Raw genomic sequence first — 22,292 nt, forward strand, 5'->3', positions numbered from 1 at the left:
TAAGCAAGTTCCAACATAGTGTATAAATTCCAAAAAGCAATTTCTGTTTGAAAAAAATCCACTCTTATTATTGCTCTAATAAATTATAAACTCATCAAGAAGAAAAAATGTGTGGTCTCTAGAAGTAAGTCACTTCTAGTCAAGTGCAGTTTAGCAAACATTTTAAAAATGAGCTGGAAGAGAAGTAGGAATGTTCCCTGTTTTCCTCTAGAGGGAGCATGACAGTCAGGAAATGGATGTATCTAGAACTACTGAATACCTGGTGCTTTGTAATTTACCTTTTAAGTGGAGAGGAAAAAGAGGGGTGTCAGCTGTGTATATAACTTATTACTATTATTCATACCTTCATTCACCTGAAGTATCTAGTTGGTAATTCACTTACCCCTAGCCCAAAATTTGTTGTCCATACCTCTAATCTTCATAATAACCATTCTGAAATAATGAGAATTGGAAGGAAAAGTAAATTCCTACCTCATCTTTGATTATACCTATACTTTATGTATTTAAAATTTTGATTTCCAGGTGTGAAGGTTGGTGAACAGTTGTCTTTACAGGAATGCTATGAATCTTGAGTTTGCTTTCTGTTTCCAAATTGGAAACAGACATGACTTTGTTTATGGCATACCAGCCCTGCTGATTTCCTGTTACTACAAACTCGTTGGTAATCAGTTTGGTAGTTTTTATAATTATGCTGGTTTCCAACTTCTCAAAGATTCTGTAGCTGCTGAAGATACTTAGCCCTCAGATCTTTAAACCAAATTTACAAGAAATGCTTCCTCCATATTCTTTCATATTTGTTATTTTGTGTTGTCTTGGTACAAAATTTGGAGGGCACTCTCTCTCCTGAAACCATTCTGGTTACCCTACGGAGATTTTCAGCCTTGTGTTATTAATGAATGTCAAGCAGACTTCCATCACTAGTGAGACTATGTAAGTCCACCCACAGGAAGCAAGTCTTGATAGCGGGTAACCTTAATGTTTTGTATTAACCAATTTTTGGAGGCAGAATAAAGAAGTTGCCAGTAGAATTAAAGGCACAGATTGACATAGTTCAAGACTGAAATACCTGTTCTGTCCCCAGATTTATTCAGTCTCAGAGAAGAATTTTAATGACAGTCATGGAAGTCACAGAATTTCTCTTCGTAGTTAAGGCCAGAGTACTTGCAGTGCTTATTAAGGGAGCTGCATTCCTGTCAAAATGAATAATGTAACTTCATGGAAAAATCAAGCTTCTTGTAGCATTTGTGATCAATAAAATTTCATGTTGCATGGTTTCCACATATTCTCTTCTCTCTTCTCTTCCCTTACATTCAAGGCTCTTGAGATCTGCCAGCAGAGGAACTTTGTAGAAGAGACCGTCTATCTTCTGAGTAAGTAACTCAGAATAAATAACTGTGATCAATTACAACACTTTTAAACTTGTAATAAAGTTTATGGTGTGAAGATATATCATCTAATATCTAAATCAAATAACTTGATTTAGAAAATAAAACAAAGCATTGGATGGACATGGTGTCTTAACTTCATATATATTGTGTTGTTATGTTTTTTACTTGGTTTTCTTTTCGGGTTCTGAAAGTGTTGCAGAGGCTATGGGGAGCAAGTTGGGTGGGGAGGTATTTCTGATACAATCTCCAAGAGAAGAGTAATACTGTTGGTTTTGAAAAGAGAGGATAAATTAAACAAATGTTTTATTCTGAATACATCTTAGAAGCTTGGTATTATTTTTTGCTGAGATGAAAGATTTGTTTATATTGATTTCTATCTTTTTTTTCCATAAAATTAGTTGTAAATTAACTCCTTCAGCTGGCCAAGAAATCTACCTCTGAATGAGAGTCATTGGAAGACTTATATGTATGTTTATGTATTAGTCATGAACAGAATAGTAAATATTTTTTTAAACAATCTCTGGTTCAGTAAGAAGATGGTTGTGGACCATTTCAGTCCAGTGGAGAGTAGGATTTACTAATGAATTCATTTAAAAAATAGTTCTTAATTTCTGCTACTTCTTCCTGTTTCCTCTTATTTTTCATCGGTGTTAGCTGCACTATACTTACTGCAAATTAAGAGGGCTCATGTGGGCCCTTGAAGCTGGTATTTCATGTTATAGTTTACATCTGTACACATACACACACTCCCCTTTCTCTTAGATATTGCTGCAGTTCAGAACCCCAAATATGACCCAACACATCCTTGAGAAAGCCTCCAGTTCCCAGTCCAGCAAACTGCTCCAAGAACTTATTCATATTATACTGATTTGAATTCCTGCATCCTAATAGACTAGATTGGGTCTTAGTTGAATTAGTCTGAGTCAGCTTCACACTTAGAAAATTCTTACTGAAAGAGCACTGAACACTGATGAGCAATTAGTAATTATAATCTCTTATTTTTCCTTCCAGGCAGAATGGGTAACAGCCGCAGTGCCTTGAAGATGATAATGGAAGAATTGCAAGATGTAGATAAAGCTATTGAATTTGCCAAGGAACAAGATGATGGAGAACTTTGGGAAGATCTCATTTTATATTCTATTGACAAACCACGTAAGTGGGATGGTTTCTGGGAAGCTTGCATATGTGGAATGCTTTTGCAAATAGAGGATTGAATTATTCACATGTATGTTAGAGAAGATGTTTTTGTATGGTCAGGGAGGTGTTCTAGTTTGTGAAGGACAACACAAACTGTGCATAAAAACTTGCAGTAAGGCAGTGTGGAGGGTATGCTACACAATGAATACTTGGAGGCTTAACATTGAATCAGCTCTGCATAGTTATGTCCTTAATGACAAATCAAGGGGACAGTAGTGCTGTTAGTTTAGCAGAATGAGACTTCATTTTTAGACAGCTTCAAAACCCATTCTGCAGGTTTGATGAGGATTTTGCATACTATGTTATTACAACTGCTTCCCTTCGAGATTCTGAAAATGAAAAGCCTACACCTTTCTTTCCTCAGTAAAACAACTAATTTATTTTTTTTCTGTGTTACAAAGGTAAGACTGGTAAAAATGAGTGCATTTTGTCTTTCATTCATTATATGAATAGCTACTCCAAGTTAAAAGGTTAGGTGGACTCAGAAACATAACCATCAGTGTTGTCAAGGACGCAGATTCAAAGAAGTTGAAATGACTTAAGAAAACAGAGAATTTTCTTAATTATCTACTTCACTGTTTTTTGCAACCTCTTCTGGGGCTTTAAATCAAGACTGTAAAGTCTCTCTTGGAACCTCTTTTCTGGGGAATTGAGAGTCTTGTAGAATTAGTGTAAGAATATGCATCTTTTCATCCCTTGGTTGCTAATTTTGAAAGGAAGAAGTAACCAGAATCTGTTAAACCTCAAAAAGAATGGCATTCTCAAATTACCCATACTTGAATGCATCACTAAAAGTGATGCTACAGTCAGTAACACCTTTAGAGCAAAAGGGATTCAAAGCATATAGAATTCTCTCAGTAACTCTGTGTAACAGTTTCTGCCTATATGCAGAGCAGCTTTACTGATATTCCTCAGTTGTGGGGGTTGAAGGAAAAACACAGCCTTGAGTCATCATTCTAATGGGTTTTTTCGCCAGATGCTTCTTCAAAGAGCAAAAGACTTCTATCATGTCACTCTCACCAATGTTTAGAAACACATTGAAATCAGGTTAGGTGCTTGAAAGTTTGTTTTTAAACCCTGGAACTGGGAATGGAATTACCACATAAAGTAGTTATTAGTTAGTAGTTAAACACTATTTGTTTGAGTGCTCTTTTTATTTAATCAAAATGAATTATTTACTTGTGAGTTTGTGCTGGAGACTCATTTACCACTTAGCTGAATATGCTGGAAGTTCTGTAAGTTGCCACACTGTATCTTCCTCACTTTCCCGAAGGCTTGTATTCAAGTAAATACAGCTGCAAGAAACATACAAAGACTGTAAAGGAGACTTAGTGTTTTCACTTAGTAGAGAACTGTCAAGGAGCTTGTCATCAAAGTATCCTTTAATCAGGTATTTTGCTGGATTGTTTTTCTTAATTTCTTTGCCTCTTGGTTTTCACAGCTTTTATTACTGGTTTGTTGAACAATATTGGAACCCATGTTGATCCTATTCTTTTGATCCACCGCATTAAGGAAGGCATGGAGATTCCTAATTTGAGAGACTCACTAGTGAAAATTCTTCAGGACTACAACTTGCAGGTAGATGTTGCATTCTTCATGGGATACTAATTTTCAGAGAGACAGCAAACCATCTTTGTCACTGAACAGCACAAGAAATTGCTATCGTGATTTGTTCAGTCGTTGGTCATGGACACTGTGGGCCCACACAAAACTATGACAGAAATAGTGGAAATGTGCTAAGATTTCTTGATGGCTTCTAGCCCTTCTAAATGACTTCCATACTGTCATAAGTCTGGTAGGTAAGTAGAACTGGAAGCATCTTGAGTGATTCAGCCTGTTTTATGCAGCCTAACTGTCCAGTATTGGAAAGTTTCATGACCAGTACTTCTCATTCTGTTTCACACGAATCAGAAGCAGAATGGAGGCAGAATGCAACATGCCCTCACTGAAACATTGATCAGGTGTTAGAGTCATATGTTGTCATGCTAACTGAAGCAGGATGAACTTATAAAATCAAATTCATGTCAATGATGCATGATTCTAATAATGCCAAGGTTGTAGGTTCAATTCCTGTATTATGTACCATTCACTTTAGAGTTGAACTCAATGCTGCTTCCAACTCAGAATATTCTGTGCCTGTGTTGCTGTTAATGCATTTTTTAAAAAATGGACTGTTCACTGGATTATGGAAGTTCTTACCCCAGCATAATTAGACAGATATGTGCAGTCCCCTGCGTGGTTGGTTCTGAGACATGTTTGTAGGAACTTATAAGAAGCATACCTTTCAGTGTTCCCTGTAAGTAGCCAGCAGATTGTGTTGCATTGCATATTTTAAATCTCCCTGCTACAAAAGGAGTCACAAACTTGAATTCTCTGCTATGCTGTTCTGCATCGTTCTACTGAAAAATACAGATGCCTCTGGTGTGACTATGCAGAGTCCAAGAAAACATTGCTCAGTAGGCAACTGAAATTCCGATTTTCTGAGCCTCAAACATTTGTTCCCCATCTGCTATTAGTCTTTCAACATTTTGAGCAAATAGATGGACTCAATGGTTACATTAAGGTCATGGCTGGTATCTTGCTAGGCCAACAAAAACCCGTATCTCCCTTCAGGGTAGGGTTTAAGCCTTTCTAAGGCTTTTTCATTATTTTATTTTTATGTGAACTTCAGCTTATGACTTTGGCTATTTCAAAGAAGCATTTTACATTTCTTCATCTCCCAACACTTGTAAATAGATACATGTTTGCATATAATGCATGTTTTAACATTACTTTAGTTTTGACATCATCGGGTGAAATCCAAAGCTAGTATCCTTCCAAAATGGAGGATAGCTAAATACCATGCTGCATTTCAACAGTTGCATGTGAATCTTGCTGCTGTCAGTATCACCATTGATCCTCCTGTTCCTGGATTCTCATGAAATCAAAAAGTAGTATTTGTTGTGTTTGCAGGCAGACTGAGAAAGTGCTGCAAGCATTGCTTCAACTTTACACATATACAGAGTACATTGCATGGCTTCAGACAAAGTTGATGACATCAATATGGTCATATTTTAGAGATGGAAATACAATACCTTTTAACAGAATTCCTTTTGGATTAAAAGCATGTATTTAATCTTGAGAATGATAATTTACTGTTAGCATTGAAATGATTCATGGATTTCAAATTTTGAAGTAGAGTTGAATAGCTCGAGGACTAAAATTTACATTTCATGGGGATAATAGAAATTAGGGAAGCTTAATGTAATTTGTGCTTGGCTTTCTTATATGATAGAAAATAGTATAGCCCAAAAAAAGGTAATAATTCATTAGAGAAATGTAAGTTATAGTTTAAGTTCCTTAAGTGTTACTGGCAACATGAAGGGCACTGTTCATGAGCAGATGGCATATCTACATTGAAATTTAGAGATCTTACTGCTGGTCTTGCACACTCACCAAAGTAGCCAATTTTATAGAGGGACTATTTTTGTTATTGTTGCCTCATTAGCTGTTTTACAGCTAGTCTTCAGTGTGTTTGTGTGATGCTAGGTCATACCTCTGCACATGTTGTGTAGGTTCATGCTGAGAAGTCCCTGGCCTTTATTCTGGCCTGGCACAACTCTGGGTTTTGGTAGAAACCTCTTGATGTGTAGCACGGAGCATATACCAGACATTTTGAACTCAGAAATACAAATTTGATTGGCTAGGATTTTCTCATCTTCATCTTTTTGGATCTTGAGCTCTATACTCATGTGTTTTATTGTTCTCATTTTCAAAGGCAGAAAGAATCTTGTGCTAGGATCCGCAAAGGAGGAGCGCAGGTGGAAAGAGAGCCTGCTGCTTGACTTGCAAGTCACTGCCTAACACAAAACTGTGCTGGTCTTTTCATAATAAAGGCTTCCCAGAAGATGTTACCACTGTGCCATTATGTTGTTTAATTGTGGGCTCCTTTTGCAAGCCTTGATAAGATTGTTTTATGCCTATGTTAGCATGCAAATGCAAATTTCGTATTATGCTCTTGAGTTTCCATACCAGTAAACTTAGGTGTGATGTGAAATATGGGTAGGAGTTAAAAGCAGTGCCTTTGACAGACTTTGTCTTTTTGAGAACAGTCCTTTCTATCTCAGCAAAACCAAGTAAATCAAACTGAGTGGCTACTAAAGTATATGTGACTCATCGTATGCATTAGAGAATCCAACAAGGAAGTCTACTCATGCAAATTCTATTGCAATTTTTTTTTAATATGGACTCTTCCTTGAATAATTTTTAATAATATTGGCAGATAGCAGACTCGTGGCTTCACTTTAAAAAATTGCCACCCACTAGATGAAATGCTGCCACTGCTCTATATGCTACTCTAAGCTCACCTAGCTTTGTGGTTAACCTTTAAAATCTGATCACAACCAACCCACCAAGCATACCACTAAAGCAGAATTAGATATTGTTTTGGGCAAAAATAAAACACAGATCATGTATGACTTTTTTCTGCAATTCTGCCATGAGCTTAAAACTGATCACACTCCTAATTATTCCCCTAAGCAAAGAAATGTTGAAGTGTTTTTTTGAATTGGGATTAAACCTTGAAGTGATTTTTTTGTTGTTGTTTTTTTAATCCATGAAGATAATTTATTTTGGTGTTTTGTCTTTGACATTGTTTGAGTTATTGTATTAAAACCATAGTACACAATCAAATGATGCTGATTGTAATGATGAAAGTTTATTTACTGCTGAAATAATGCTGATTTTAGTGTTTATATACAGTAACATTCACAAACAACAGAGTTACGGAGACAAGGGCAAAGTTATAGTTCTTTGAATTTTAACAGGAGCATTTATCAAATATGATAAATAAATAAAAATTTAAATTAAAAAAATAAAAATAAAGTGCAGTCTGAAGCTTTTTTACTGCTTCTGAAATCTACTTTGTTGCTATTATAAATTTATAGATAAATTAGACAGGTTGTCTTAAAGAGAAACCTCCTGACTTATTAGAAATTACACATTCCTAGTGCGCTTTTTAAGTGCAAATGAATCACCATTCTCCAGGTTTCTAAAGCATCTTATCACACATCTCCCAAAGAAGGCTGATGGTAAAATCTCCTTGTTTGTAGACTGCTGAGTTAATTATAATCCTGATATGCTTTCCAAATGTATAAAATAGGTGTCTTTTCATCCTTGGTTTGTGTCTGAATGGAATGTAGGAACTGCTTGTGGTATTGGAAGAGGCTTAAATACCTCCCTTGTTTTAGAAAGACATGCTTCATTTTTCACCCTTTCTATGTCATTTGTTAAAACAAATATTTGAAAGATGTTGGTTTTCTAAGACTCCTTTTCCCCTAGCTTTAAAATGCATAAGCAATTTCTTTAGATGTAGTTCTTTGAAATTTGTGGATTAGCCATTTTACTCAAACATTGACTTACTAGTTTGCACTTTGATTGAACCTGCAGGAACTCCGATGGGTAACAGACATTGATCCATTCACAGAATTCCCATCTATCCATTCATAATAGAGTTTATAAACTAGCAGAACACAATGATAATACAATGACTGCTGCTTGAAACAGCACCTGGAAAAATTGTTAGGTTATGTTCCTGAACATAACTAAAAATGCTGTTCAGACACCTTGGAGGCTCTAGAGGATAGGTGACAGCTTGCACAGGGGGACATGTGCCTTTTGGCTGTAAAGACTAAAAATAATGTGGTTTTAATTGTGGCAGTGATGCTATTTGAAAGAATTTGGTTAACTGGCCTTGAGAAACTTGGACTTGTTTGTGAGTTAAGGCCTGAATTAATTCCCATAGTTTTGAGTATACCCTTTCAAAATAACTCCATATTGCAGTGTTTTTCTTTAAAGATAATGTTAGGTTTGATTTACAAATGTAGATCAAGACTGTTCTAATCAAATAGAATGGTTTATGCCTAATATCTTCCCTAATATAGCCAGAAAACAAACTTTTTTCACAATAACAGTTTTTATTAATTTAATGAAAAGCATTATTTCTGCCTAAAACTTCTTTCTGTAGGTGCATGATACTGTCATGCTTGTGCTCACAATTACATGCTTTTAAAGGATAAATAAAATTCAGTTTCATCCTCAGGTCTATTTCTTCTTGGAAAGTGGTTTCATCACAGATTTGTGCCCAACATCAGTTTTAACTAGTTCAACTTAACCATAGGGTGCACCTATGGTTACCTATTTCTCTCCCCTTTAATGAAGCTCTCTCTCTCTGGACTCAAATTCCCTTTCCTTTGCTTTCTGTAACTCTTAAATTGCCCATTTTTGAGGTCTTCAAATAAATTTCTACAGAAGTGTTGAGAATTTGTTACCTTGAGAATAGATATTTTACATTCTGCACTGCAATTTTTCCTTTTATATAATAATGGCTCCCTACTGTATTCCATTTCTAGCAAAATAAGGTCTGTCAGTCAATAAATGGGGTATGGAAATATCTTAGCACTGTTTAAATAGCAGGAAAAAGTACGTATTTCTTAAAATATATGTTTTATCAGATATTTCTGTTACTCTTGGGTTTTAAGGCATCAAACAGTATTGAGGTTTTCCAGTGAGCTGGTGATGTCTGTTGTTTCCCTCTTCCTTGTTCTTTCTTTTCAATGATTTTTTTCTATTAGCACACTGTATTTTATTTAAGAAATGCTAGGACACACTTCCATCTTCCCATTGTATCTTTGTTCTGCTTCTTTCATTGAACATGGTCACAGCACCAAGGTTGTCAGAGTTCAAGAAACATTTGGACAATGTTCAGAGGCACTTGGTGTGATTCTTACTGCTGTCCTCTGCAGGGCCAGGAGTTGGACTTGATACAGTCTCGTTCAGTCATCCTTGCTAAAAGTGTCTTGTATTTTTTTCAAACCTAGCAACATTTTTCTTTATTTAGAATAAAATTTTACATTCTTTGTTGCCTTTGGATAAAGTTGGCAAGGGAAAGACATAGCCAGATCGTTCCTGAGATTATTAACAGATAAAAATTATTCATTTTCTAAGTGTTTGCCTTGTAGATCTGCATTTAGTTGCTGGTGCTCTGAAGTGTTTTATAGCTCAATGTCTCCAATACTGGAAGAATTGTCATTCACCCATTGATATGCCCAATTTGAAATGCTCACAATGTTACTCAGTGTTAATTTTTTTTAATGTACTTTGGATTTGCAGTCTTATCTGCATATCATTCTTAGCAGTGTGTCCTTATTACTTCAGAATGTGTATGTGAAAAGGTAGAGTTTTGGACAGTGTCCACCGGGCTGTAAAATCTATTATTGTATTTCTTCTTAGGTATTTGCATTAGCTGTATTTTGCACTGTCTTAGAATGCTCAGTGCCTCTGTAATGCACATGATCAGAAGAAAGGAATGAACATTGCTTCTTTATACCTCTCTTTTAGTAGGGTTGGTCAATTATAATTGACTGTCAATATCTTGGGAAGCAGTTTCCAAAGGAATTGTTGTCTTGAAAAACAAATTTCCAAACATCAGTTTGGGAGGAGGAAGAAAAAATTCCAAAATACTTACGCGGGTTTGTTGTCTTTCCATAGTTGCTCCATTAAGTATTGTGAAATTAGGTTCTGTATAATTGTTATGGCCTTGCTTCTTTTGTGTTTCAAAACCATTTCAGGCAATGACATGTCAGTCTAATGAAAAATACCAAATTAGTCAAAAGGGAGCTGAGACTTTTGCTGAAGAGGAATGAACTAGGGACCTCTGGTTAGTTGTATGGACATTTAATACTGCTTATTGAATGACTCCTCAGCAGGATATATGTTTGGACAAAATGTATTTTGAAGTGCAGTGTTTATGAAGGTCTTATGATTATCAAATATTTCTGAAGAAGACAGGAAAGATAGAGGAAGAAGAATTTTGAAATGGTTTGGAAATTAATTCTGAGGGGAACTGTAAAAATTCCTCTCGGTTGTTATTTTGTTAACACTATCTCATAGAAAGATGCTCATAATTATGGGAACAGTATCTTTGTAAAGAGTTCTATTTCTTGATTGTTTTTGTTTCGTGGGGTTTTGGTGTTTTTTTATGGGCTTTTCATTTAGGTACAGGTGATAGCCACAAAAGGTTCCTCCTTTGCCTCCTTTATAATACCTTGAAGTTTTAAACATTCCTTGCACTCACTTTGGCAGCAAACCAGAGTGGTGGCTTGTCAAGATAGTTGATATGCCCATTTGTCCAATAACCGCTGTCTTTTATGTTCTTTGCACCAACAGATCTTGCTGCGGGAAGGCTGCAAAAAGATTCTTGTTGCTGATTCTCTTTCTTTATTGAAGAAAATGCATCGAACACAGATGAAGGGTGTTCTAGTGGATGGTGGGTACAGAGGAAACATGATGACTTCCAGTATTTTAGAGACTATTTTATATAGACTGTTGATATACCTCCTGACTGTGTGCTTTGGAAGATGCCCAAAAGCCTGGATTTCTTACTTTATCTGTAGAGTATAGTAGGATACTAGATGCTTTTCCCCTTTGCAAAGGAATTACTTGTATCTCAAAAACTGTAAGACCCAGCATGCAGCTGTTTCTCTTGATCAATCTCTGCATAGCCAGTAATGTATTGTGTCCTGCAGTTTCTCTGGAAAGGTGAAAATGTTTAGTACCAACATGGACAGTCAGATGGTAATAATCTGCAACCAAAGCAAAAGATACAAGAAGATGGTCAGAAACGGTTGAAAATATTTTGCAGGGTGCTAATGATGCATGTGAATAGCTCTGTAATTCACACCAGCTGAGTGTTATTAGCAAGATACAAAAGCTGACCGGACAGAGTACCAGAGCTTCTGCTCCAAAATGTTGGAGAGTTAACAGCCATTCATCCCATGCTCCTTGTTTCAGTTTGCCTTTTGTCTCTGCAGCGCTGATCCTAAACAGCCTCAATCCTGCTGTTTTACCATCATCAGATCTAAATATTTATTGTGCTGTTATTAGAAATGCTTCTTAAGTATTGCTCTTCAATTTTTAATAGATTCTGTTAAGCATCTTAAGTAAATGCTTTAGAACCCAGCTCCATTTCTGTAATAGCAGTATGTTCATGCCTGCTTTATAAAAAAGTAAACATGGAGTTTATTAACAAAACTTGATTTTCTTTTGCTTTGTTTTTCAGAGGAGAATATCTGTGAATCATGTCTGTCTCCAATACTTCCTTCAGGTAGGATGCTTTTCTAGGAAGAAAAAAAAAAGAGGTTGTAAATTTTTTTTTTGTACCTTTTTTTAGTAGTATTTTAAGAGAAATTACTAATAAAAATGTGTAATCTCCTTTGGTGATCACTGTATAAATTTTGATCTCCTATGCAAAGCTTGCTTTTGAATTCTGACTTGGGAGTGGAGTCTAATTAAACATTTTTTGTTGCAGTAAACCCAGATCGTGTTTCTTATTCAACTTTGACTTCCTTATTTTCTGTTTTGAATACATGGAATTCTTAACTTTATATAATAAGTTTTTAATAACTTTTAATTCTATCAACATACTTATTCTCAAAGATTATTAGAACCTAAGCCAACAAATCTTGTCCACATCCGTTGGATTATTCACACTAAACTTGTAGATTGTAACATTTTTTTGAATGCATTTATTGTCATTTGAATGTATTTCTTATCAATTTTTTGAATGGTGGTGAGTTCTTGGCTTCTGTCATGGGTGCCATGTTTGCAACATCTTAAAACCGACTAGCTTTAGAAGACCTTCTAAAGTTAGTTGTGAAAATAGAAATTCAGGATGTTATTTCAGAGATGTACATTCTTCAAGGCAACTATAGTCCAGAAATATCAATGTAGTTGTTGGGTGTCTTAAAAAGAAGTAGAATTACTAAGAGAATATCTGTCGTGGCCTGTTAAAGCAAGAATATATAAGATGAAGCATATGTCCAAATATTTGTTTCTTTTCTAGGTGTTAAAAGCCTCATTGACTGACAGTTTATCTGGTTTCTACCATTTTTCACTTAAATAAATAAAAACAACTATACTGGGATCATGTGCAGCAATATACAGACAAGGCGAATCTGGCAGAATTGAATGTGCTAGTGCTTTGAAGTATGTGTGTTGAGGAAAAAAGAGCCAAAATAGAATGATGCTTGTGAGTGAGATGGTTATTCTTTAGATATGTGGATGTTGTATTTAGGGTTCTAATTTGGCTAAATATTCATGTGGGAATGAGAACTCACATCATGCACCTAGGCAGCTTGTTGCTGAAATTCAGGATCATGGTGTGCAGTGCAGGCTCTAGAACTGCTCAGTGTTCTGGTTCTCTTCACACTAGTGCAAGAATTTTTCTGCTAATTTTTCTTCAAAGCAGCTGCATTATTTGGTGGTAGTTTGCTCTTCTCCCTGCCAAAATTTAGCATGTAGCATATATTGGGATGAAAAATTCCCGATAGGAAGGTATACAGTGTGTATGACAGAATGTGGGCATATATTGCTGTAGCCACTAAATAATTTGTTTCATTGCCCTGTTGAAGTGAATTTATTTTTCTGTTTCCCAGATGCATCCAAGTCCTTCAGTGTGGTAGTGTTCCACTGCAGACACATGTTCCACAGAGAGTGCCTACCTGTATCTAACACAGTAAGGAATTTGCTTAATATGTCTGACACCTTTGCCAAAGATAAAGTGGCACCTTTTATTTTGTCAGCTGTGGAGGAGGGCATGGGTTAATGAGGAATTATATGTTTATAGTAGTAACTTGTGATGATACCCCATAGTAGTATGTGACCAAGAAAAGGGTGTTTAAAGATACCGCAACTAAAGCTCATCCAATGTAGAAAGAAATCACTACTGTTTGAACAGTATTTTATCTTTCTGCTATCAGAATATGCAGTGCAACTCTGAGACGTACAGAGAATACAGTCTCTCTAATTTTTAAGTTATTTTCCATTCCAACTTTTACTTTAACTAAACATACTCAAAAGACAAGAATAAAGGTATTTTCTCAAGTGAACCATATTAAATGATTCTGACCTGGAAGACAAAAATCAGTCATTTCAGAATTAATATTTAAATATCTTTGTAATCATCCTTATGGTCAAAACATTTTTTTCTTTGTAAGTTGTTTGGGGGGTTGGTTTGTTTGTTCAATTAACACAAAGCAAAAAATAACTTCTAGATATAACAGGTTTTAAATTTAGGAATGAAAGCATTCGAATGGTAACAAAATTACATAGAAAGTTAAATGTAAGTCTTTAAGATTCTGTATCTATCTCTGAACATTAACATGTAGTGAAAAAATAGCTTGAGTGAATCACTTCATCTGTAAGTAAACAAAGTGCTTGCAGCCATACGGTACAGCATGGATACTTAAATATGTTAGGAAAAGCTGAATGTATTGGATCATTTGTACAAGAAAGTCCAACAACTAGTAAATATTTCTTCAATATTTACAACAAATTTTACTGTGAGAAATAATCTAAAATTTGTCTAGCATTCTTAGTTTTCTGGGGCAGGTGACTGATTAGGTGGGATTTTTAAATATTACAAAGGTATTATATGATATATATTCATAGTCAGTATGTAGAAATACAGGCGTGTATGCATGTAACAGAGCCAAATTTCTCCTGTTACCCTGTATTATGTGGCCTTAAGTGATCCATCATGCTACTGACATTTTTATTATCAGTGACACACTGAAATGTAAATAGTGCATGCACAAAATGCACACAGAGCTAAACACTGAGTAACAATAAACACATCTTTGATGTCAAATGACAGTATTTGGGCCCTGATCTCAAATGTTGGAAATCTGTGGAGCACTACCCAAAGAGAGAGTTGTGACTAAGGCATCCAGTGATTATTGGAGCTCACCAAGTGACTTTACTCTCATCTTTATATATGAAGATAATCAGTGATGCTTTTCACTGTGTACTTTTCATTTTTGGTGGGGAGGAAGTTTGACATTACTCTTCTGGCAGGTGTTGGTAATACCCTTGGAGTGAGAGGTGAGTTGTGCTGCCCTCTGACTCCAGAACAGCCTTACTATATTTTTTATATTGTCTTCCCTCACCTATCCATGACTATGTTGATTGGGAACAGTCTGACTGTGAGCAGTAATGTTGAAAAGGGCATTAGCACTTTTCATTCATCTTCACACATTCTGATGTGACTACATTTCTCTGAGAGATACCTGTTTTCTTTTTTGATTTAGGTATCTTCTGTCCAGTTCTGCAATATATGCAGTGCCAAACACAGGGGGCCGGGAAGTGCAGTCCTGGAGATGAAGAAATAGCAGTGGCTAGTTCTCCGTGTCAGTCAGTGACACCAAATCTGTTAGGACCATGCAGAGCCACTGTAATTTTCCATTTCTGTATATAATTTTGATTGTGATGTTAAAGTGGTTCCTGTAGTTTATCCTGTTTATTGAATATTTTGGGTAATGAGAAAATCTGAAAATCTTTGTCTGGTAAGTCTATGTTATGCAATTCATATGTCATGGTTCCTTTGCTCAGCTTGTTACTTCATTCTGGAACAGAAAAAAAAAATAAAACAGGAAGAAAAAACCCATGTGATTTAGAGATTTGTGTTTGCTATCAGTTAATGTGCTTTACAGTCTGGAACCACATCAGGTTTATGGTTGGATATTGTAAAGAAAAATGTAATGCTATGAATTCAGCTCACCAGACTACTTCAGTCCTGATTTAGTCCATTAGCAACCTGTTTAACTTGAGACCCACATAAGTTTGACTCCTTTCAGTGGAATTGCTTTAGAACTTGAAGTTGTGTGCCAACTCGTATCTTCAGTTAAAAAATTTGTTAACTGTGAATTCCTTACATGGGCAATTTGCCTTGGTTACACATAGTTCATTAGAAACCGGTTAATTTCTCAATTAATCTTCACAATGCAGTAGTTTAAAGTGAGCTTTTCTCATGTTCAACTCTTCCAGAAACTTTATTTTTAAAGTCAGCAGTAGGTCTTTATGCTTATTTTATGTTGTGGTTGAAGTGCATGCTTTCATTTAAGTGCAAGGGAAAAAATGTATCTGACTTTTCAAAGGTAAGATCTCTAGAAGTTTCTTCTGGCCTTAGCAATTTAACAGCTAAGTTAAATAAGTCAATTTGATGTTAACAAAACTATATTTTTCATTTGAACTGCATGCTGTTTTGTTGATCAAAAGGAAATGATCTTTGAGAATATCTTCACAGTAATGTAATCTGTTTATAATATATGCTGACTAAATTCAATATAAGCATCTTTTCCGTAAGAAAAGTTATCAGATCTCCCAAGTTATTTTTCTGCTTTTTAATGACTTGACTTTGAAAGTAAAAATATATTGTTTTGCCATCAAATTGTACTGTTTGAACAAGCTAACATAGTAATATACTAAGTTCTAAACCAATGGTATATACTGCAGTCTATCTGTAAAACTGAAAAATACAGTACCTCTAATATAACACCTTCTTCTATACCTTATTCCCCTGTAGGTGCACCTTTAAATAATTTCTACTGTGGAAACTTGGATTTCTAGTTTATGTATATTCATAATATACATTTAAAATCCTCTGGGCAATTAGTCTAGCAATCTGAAGAATGATTTTGTGTTGTCCACTGTGCAGATCTGTATAATACTGGAATAAAAATGTATGTGTTTAGAAATGCTAGAATTTACTCTGCATGATTACATAGGCAAAACAATCATTAAAAGAATAGATCTTTTCAAAAGCATACTAATCTTTTGTGTTAACATAGACAGTTGAGGAAAAAAATAAAAAATTGTACAAATTATTAATGAATGTAAATAAGGTGGAATAACAGAAGGGTAGGAAGTTTGTAGTGCAGAGAATAGTCTGCATACATTAAGCTTCACCCATAAGAATTTGTGCCTGGCTTTGCAGCTGTTCATTTTCAGTGGCTAGTACATATTCTCAGGTATATTGTTCCTTTATCCATTCTTCACTATGCTGATCAGGAAAGCTGCTCTGATTCCTAGTCAATTAAATGTTCCAGTGACCTCAAGGGTTGTTTCACCATGATGTTTGAGTTATTGCATGCCATGTAAAAGTTTTAAAACTTTTTTAAACCCCTTTTCTTCAGTAGCTTTAAACAGCTTTTCTATGTTCTATAAGAATTGCTCTATTCTATGTGTTCTGTTGTTCTATTCTAATTGTTCTATTCTATATGCATTCTATATTCTATAACAATTGTATTCCTAAGAATGCAATAAGCTGTCACCTTACAGGAGGAAAAAGTCAAACTACTTCTATAGCTGTATATGGAAAAGTGTCCTGTAGATTAAAGTTGTATAATTTCAAGAAGGAATTTTTTTTTACTTCAGCTTGGCCTTAAATTCCCTAGAGCATTTGAGCATTCTGTGACTCAGTTTGCTAGTCTGCCATCATCAGCAGTCATACTGCATTATAGCCTGGCATATTCTTTGCATTATGCAAGTAATTTTAAATCACTGTATGAAAATCTAATCAAAATCTTCTCTAAATCCAAAGCTTCTTTCATCTGGGCTTCAGGGACTACCCTTTTCATGTTACTGAAGTCTAAATTTGCTCATTAAGATTCAGCAGGAAATGTGCAGACTTGACTTTGATACGCTCTTCTTCCTAAGAAGCCTTTACATCATAGAAAACATCTTCTATTAGAGTCTAAAATATTCAGCTACCCAAGAGCTTTTCTTCTGAAGAAGAATTTTGTGTAAGAATTAACTGTAAAGTTGCAGAGCCTATCAGAAAAGTATAGAGTAGCACTTAATCAGTTTCAACTGCACTTGTTTCAGATGCCAAAGTTCTTGTTCTTCTAAGGTAAACCTAAAATAAACTTAAAAGCTAATTTTTTCTCTGATACATCCAGTTCTGTGTGAGTTCTTGACCGATAAAGGATTAACTGAAAGGATTTGTGATGGATCAAGTAATAAATTGGTTTGTCATATCAAAAGAGAGAAAACTATTTTGACTTGTAAGCAAGGCATCTCACCCCCCCCCCCCCCCCCCCCCCCCCCGTCACAAGAACTTATGTTATTAACCAGTTATCAGACTTTAAAAGGACAAGCTGTCTTGTACAGTTATTTTCATGCTTTGGGGTTGATACTGATGTCCCAACTACCAAAAACCATCTTGCTGTTGAAGAAATCCAACCAAGGCAGGTTGGATTTCTGACTGACAGACACTCACTTTACTAGCTATAAAAGCCATGCTAAACTTTCGCAGAACAGAAATCTTCTATACGTTTTCCTGGAAATGTAGGGAGCTTTCCCCATGAGTAGGGATGTCTGCTTTGCAGTTATTTTCCAGGGGTTAAGTGAAGGAATCTGTGTACATTACTGTCATTTTGGCTGTAAGTTACATTTGATTCCTAATCGATACTATTTCTTTTAGTAGCTTGATATAGGGCAGCGTTATATGTTATGCTCTAATCTACTAGTAGTTCTTTACTTTTATACTTTGTAGTAAGTAATTCTGATTAAAATTTTTATGTGTTATCTCTTTTCTGTTTAATAAATAATTAATTTTTATAAATAGACCTTGATCTGCGATCCTTAGAACATGCCAAAGTGATTTCTTAAATATAAACAGTTGTCAAAGTCTTTGCCTAAGGCTGGGCTTGTTTAAAGCTCCCACTTGTCCTGTGACAGGCTAAAGTGATTCTTCAGATAATTTTTCTCATCTGTCCTTGTTTTATTATTTTAAATCCCCAATGCTGTGGGATAGGCTTGGTGAAAATGTTGGGCTACACTGAAGATTTTGGGGAGCCCAAGAGAGTGGGGAGCTGGAGGTGCCTGCTAAACCTGAGGCTATTTATTTAGTCCTGCTGAGAGCTCAGTTAAAGTGGATAGCATCATGATAAAGGCTGACTTCTGCAAAAGGAGTTAATTGCTCTTCTGGATCAGTAATGTATTGAATCAGCTGTGTGTGGCAGCTGGGCAAGAGCCTGCTGTCCACCATGACATGATTCAGTGGGTCAGTTAATACTCCAAGAAGTTGTTCTATAGACAAAGGTATGTTTTCTAAAGCTGCACTACAGGAAGCCTTGAACACATTGGGTATTGTGTGTTGGAAGGTAAGTTCAGTTTCTGACACTGATCTTGTGTTACAGAGAAAGAGCAAAGACAAAATGGAGTTGCTTTCTCATTTTTGGATGCATATCATATTCCATATGGTATCATATTCCATACGTTTTGGCTGATAATTGGGTGGAGGTTGTATTCTGTGTAGAATGCACAGGTTGGTCTAGCAAATTTTCATAGTAGGAAATTTAATCACTTTCCATCTTAGGCTTAATGTTTATTCAGCTGGAGTCTTTTAAGCAAGCACTGTTCTGGTTTTTTTGCTATTGAGTGGACTACCACCATGGTTTTCTGCTTGCTGAGTAGAGTTCCTGACTGTAATTCAAGGAAGCTGGAAGTGCAAATAATCTCTTGAATAAAAACATCACAATGGATTTCCTGCTTCTAAAATGATGGAATTTAACATTCAAGTACTGTATGTCTCCAGTCACCTTGGACATACAGTGCCATCTCCGCAGGTTGGTTGCGCTGGTCCTTGCTTATGCTATTTAACAGCAGTTTGGAAAACCACTTGCAGAAAAATTCTTACCTAATGCTGAGCAAGAGTGATTATCTGAATAAGAAAAAATCTCCCTGAGAAGCTGTCTCCTGTTGTACAGTTCTGGCCTCCTATTCAGGCAGTATAACTTTTACCCCTGTTTGTAAATGCTAGACATAATATCAGGGTCTCTTCCTCTCTGGAAAGCTTCCCTCTCAAGTGCATCTTTGCTAAATACTTGCTGTACTTTCAAAATAACTTAAACAAGACTAGTAAGAAAATAAGTACCTCATGTAGAGAATGACTCTTTCATTATTTACTTTTGGGACTGTCTACTTATTCTCCTGTGCCATGAAAGATTAATTTACTTTTGGAATTAGAAATATCCATAGATTATGTTTTTTCCGTTCTTTAAGACAATGTGTGCTTTCTTTTACTGTAATCAGATATTAAATTATGCAGAAAACGGGGCATTTGAAGTGTCTGAGGCATAAAATGTAGAAGAGAATAGAGTGTGTGAGAACTTCTAAGAGAAGTTAATGACTCATAGTGGGAATGACCTAAATTTAGCCTTTAAAGCCTTCCATAAATGGGGATCATAATATGTTTTTGCAGTAGAGGAGTCTGATAAGTTCTGACTGCAACATTCACCCAGGAGTCTGTAATGTGAATGGACAAGGCTGCCAGTGGCGTCTGCTCCTGGACTGTGCTTAGGACCAGTCATGGTGCAGGAGTCAGAAATGTGCTGAGTGGAGGCTGATACCCCTCCAGCCTGAAGGAGCTGTCAGAGATGGAGGTGTAGTAGTATAATTAAGGGCTAGGAAGTGGCAGGAGCTGCAGAGGGCACTTGAATTGTTGGTAGAGTTTTTCTGCCCTTGCTTTTAGTCAGATCCCAGTAGAATTTAAATCCAGTTAGATTGACAAGGTAATGATCTCTTGGTGTCTGATAGCCATAAAATCACATTTAGCAAGATGTTCACTGGATGACATATTCCGAATAGTGTTCACATAGGATAGAGACTTATCTGTTTCTGGTGAGAATGATGGATGTGAGCCACAATAAATAAGTTGTGAATTTTTTTAAAATCAGTAATTTGAGTAATTGTCTCACATTTAATCATGTTGTGCTTGCAATAAAGTAGTAGCATGGAAAGCTGCAGATGACAACAGTGTTTTTATTGTGTAGGACCCATTCAGTAGCAGCTATTTTTGCATGTGCTGGCACAAGAAACACCGAAGCACTTTTCAGTGTGTCCAACTCTAGTGTCTCTATTGAGACTTCATCTGGAATTTTTTCAAAATCATGAAGATCTTTAGTTAAGCAAAGCCAAAGCTGGGAAGCATTTTCCCTGTGTTTCCTTGAACATTTCAGCCAAGAATATATTTCTGGCAGAACTTAGTTCTGTGCTCTGCAGACTTTCATTCTCTCTGCAGTATCAAAAGACTTTCCAGTGATGTGCTAAGAGAAGTATGTTCCATTTACATTATTTCATAATCATTCTTTCTCTCTTTTCTCTTTCTCCCCTTCACCACTCACGACTCCTGTCTGAATATATGCATTGGAGTGGGTGCCTATTTTTGAATTGTGTAGTGATTTTCAGTCATTATCTGCAAACATGCTGTGCTGTGTGTTAAAGTACGTACTTTGTATATTCTGTGGAAGCTACTCAGGTCTTTGTTCATCCTTTGTTCCTAGGGGAGTTCATTATCTGGTGTCAAGCTAAGGAAAACATTTTCCTTCAGAGGCAGACTTTCTGGGACAACATTTTCAGTGGAGATAGGAAGGGACCTTTCAGATCATCTCATCCAGTTCCCCTGCTCCAGCACTGGTTGCTCCATCACCATCCCAGGGACTGATTGAATCTAATAAGCCCGCGGTTTTCCTGATCCTACTTCTTGCTCTCTAAAGTTTATTATATGGTTAAAATGAGAACTAGAACTTTGAAGAGTAAGATTTACTTTTTTCCAGTCTTCAGAAACCTCTTCTGATTGACGTGGTCTTTCAAAGATAATCAAAAACATCTTTTTCATGCTGTAGGCTTTGTGCCTGGGTATGTTATAGTGTTGCAGTCAGTCCGGAAATGAAGCTGGTATAAACTACAGTTGGGCTAAATCATGTTCCCCAGCCAAAGAGGAGATACTCCTAAATGCTTGTCTTGGGTAGAAGTGTTATTCAAAGAAGCAGCACTGAGTTCCTTAGCAGTGGTAAAAATGCAGCGACCACTGCCATCTTGGTCCAAGAGTGGCCACATGGCCAAGACCACGCGGCCGAGATCGGGGAGGCTGGGGCAGCAACACATGGCTGCAGCTATTTCAGGATCGATCTTTCAGTGTTGCAGAACTCTGTAACATCTTTTCAATTAATAGAACTTGAGAACAAATGAACCCATGTACACCACTTGCCTCCCTAGTCAGAGAAAAAGTGAAGACACATGAGAAGAACTATATGGCAACACTAAGGCCAGTGCAAAAGGAGGGAGGGGGAGGAGGAAGTGCTCTGAGTGTCGGAGCTGAGATTCTTATTCTGATAGATGAGTAATGTGATGATTGACTCTCACAATTAACAGACAAATATCATGTATATAGGTTAAGAAAAGTTTTATAGATTTATAGTTATGTTTTACCCCCTCACATTGTTACCAAGAGACAGCCAGGGCTGGGACATCTGGGAGTGTCAGCTTGTCACTGTGGTGACATCTGACCTCCAATCAGGATTTGAGGAAGAGTTCTCCACTACTGGACAGTGAAGAGGGGGTCCATGGACAGAACTTTGAGAGGGGTACCATAGCATTGCACCATAGCATTGTTACATTTTCTGGGGAACCAAGGACTTTGAGTATCAAAAGGGTAACTCCAATTTGTAGAGAGGGACATAAAATACCTAGGACATGTGATGTTAAGGGAGCCGGTGGCTGAACCCTGAGAGAATCGCAGGGATAGCGTCTCTCCCACGGCCAGAAACTTAGAGGGAAGTTAGAAGGTTTCTAGGCTTGTTGGGATATTGTAGGCTATGGATTGAAGGATACATGCAGGCCGTCAAGTTCTTCTAGAAGAAGAGATTAGGTGGGAAGAAGATGATGAACAAAAGTTTGAAGCTTTAAAGCAAAAATTAGTCAGTGCACCAGCACTGAGTCTTCCTGCCTTAGATAAACCCTTCTACCCGTTTGTAGATGTACAAAGAGGAGTAGCTCATGGAGTACTAGCCCAGGACTGGGGAGGATCCAGGAAACCAGTGGCCTATT

At 36.4% G+C, this 22,292-nt stretch overlaps 1 protein-coding gene across 3 annotated transcripts in view; it reads left to right on the top strand.

Moving 5' to 3' along the window:
* The window catches only part of VPS41 (VPS41 subunit of HOPS complex), a 109,185-nt gene extending 91,845 nt beyond the window's left edge, over positions 1 to 17,340 (top strand). For all 3 annotated transcript variants that reach the window (XM_084208422.1, XM_084208423.1, XM_084208424.1), the window contains 7 exons: positions 1,316 to 1,370; positions 2,400 to 2,540; positions 4,027 to 4,163; positions 10,791 to 10,890; positions 11,683 to 11,727; positions 13,058 to 13,137; positions 14,711 to 17,340. In XM_084208422.1, coding sequence (XP_084064548.1) covers positions 1,316 to 1,370; positions 2,400 to 2,540; positions 4,027 to 4,163; positions 10,791 to 10,890; positions 11,683 to 11,727; positions 13,058 to 13,137; positions 14,711 to 14,791 — 639 coding nt within the window. In that variant the 3' untranslated portion in view covers positions 14,792 to 17,340. The remainder of the gene's footprint in view (positions 1 to 1,315; positions 1,371 to 2,399; positions 2,541 to 4,026; positions 4,164 to 10,790; positions 10,891 to 11,682; positions 11,728 to 13,057; positions 13,138 to 14,710) is intronic.
* The last annotated feature ends 4,952 nt before the right edge of the window (positions 17,341 to 22,292 follow it).

This window comes from Fringilla coelebs (assembly GCF_963513975.1).
Source record: "Fringilla coelebs genome assembly, chromosome: 1".
Lineage (NCBI taxonomy): Eukaryota > Metazoa > Chordata > Aves > Passeriformes > Fringillidae > Fringilla > Fringilla coelebs.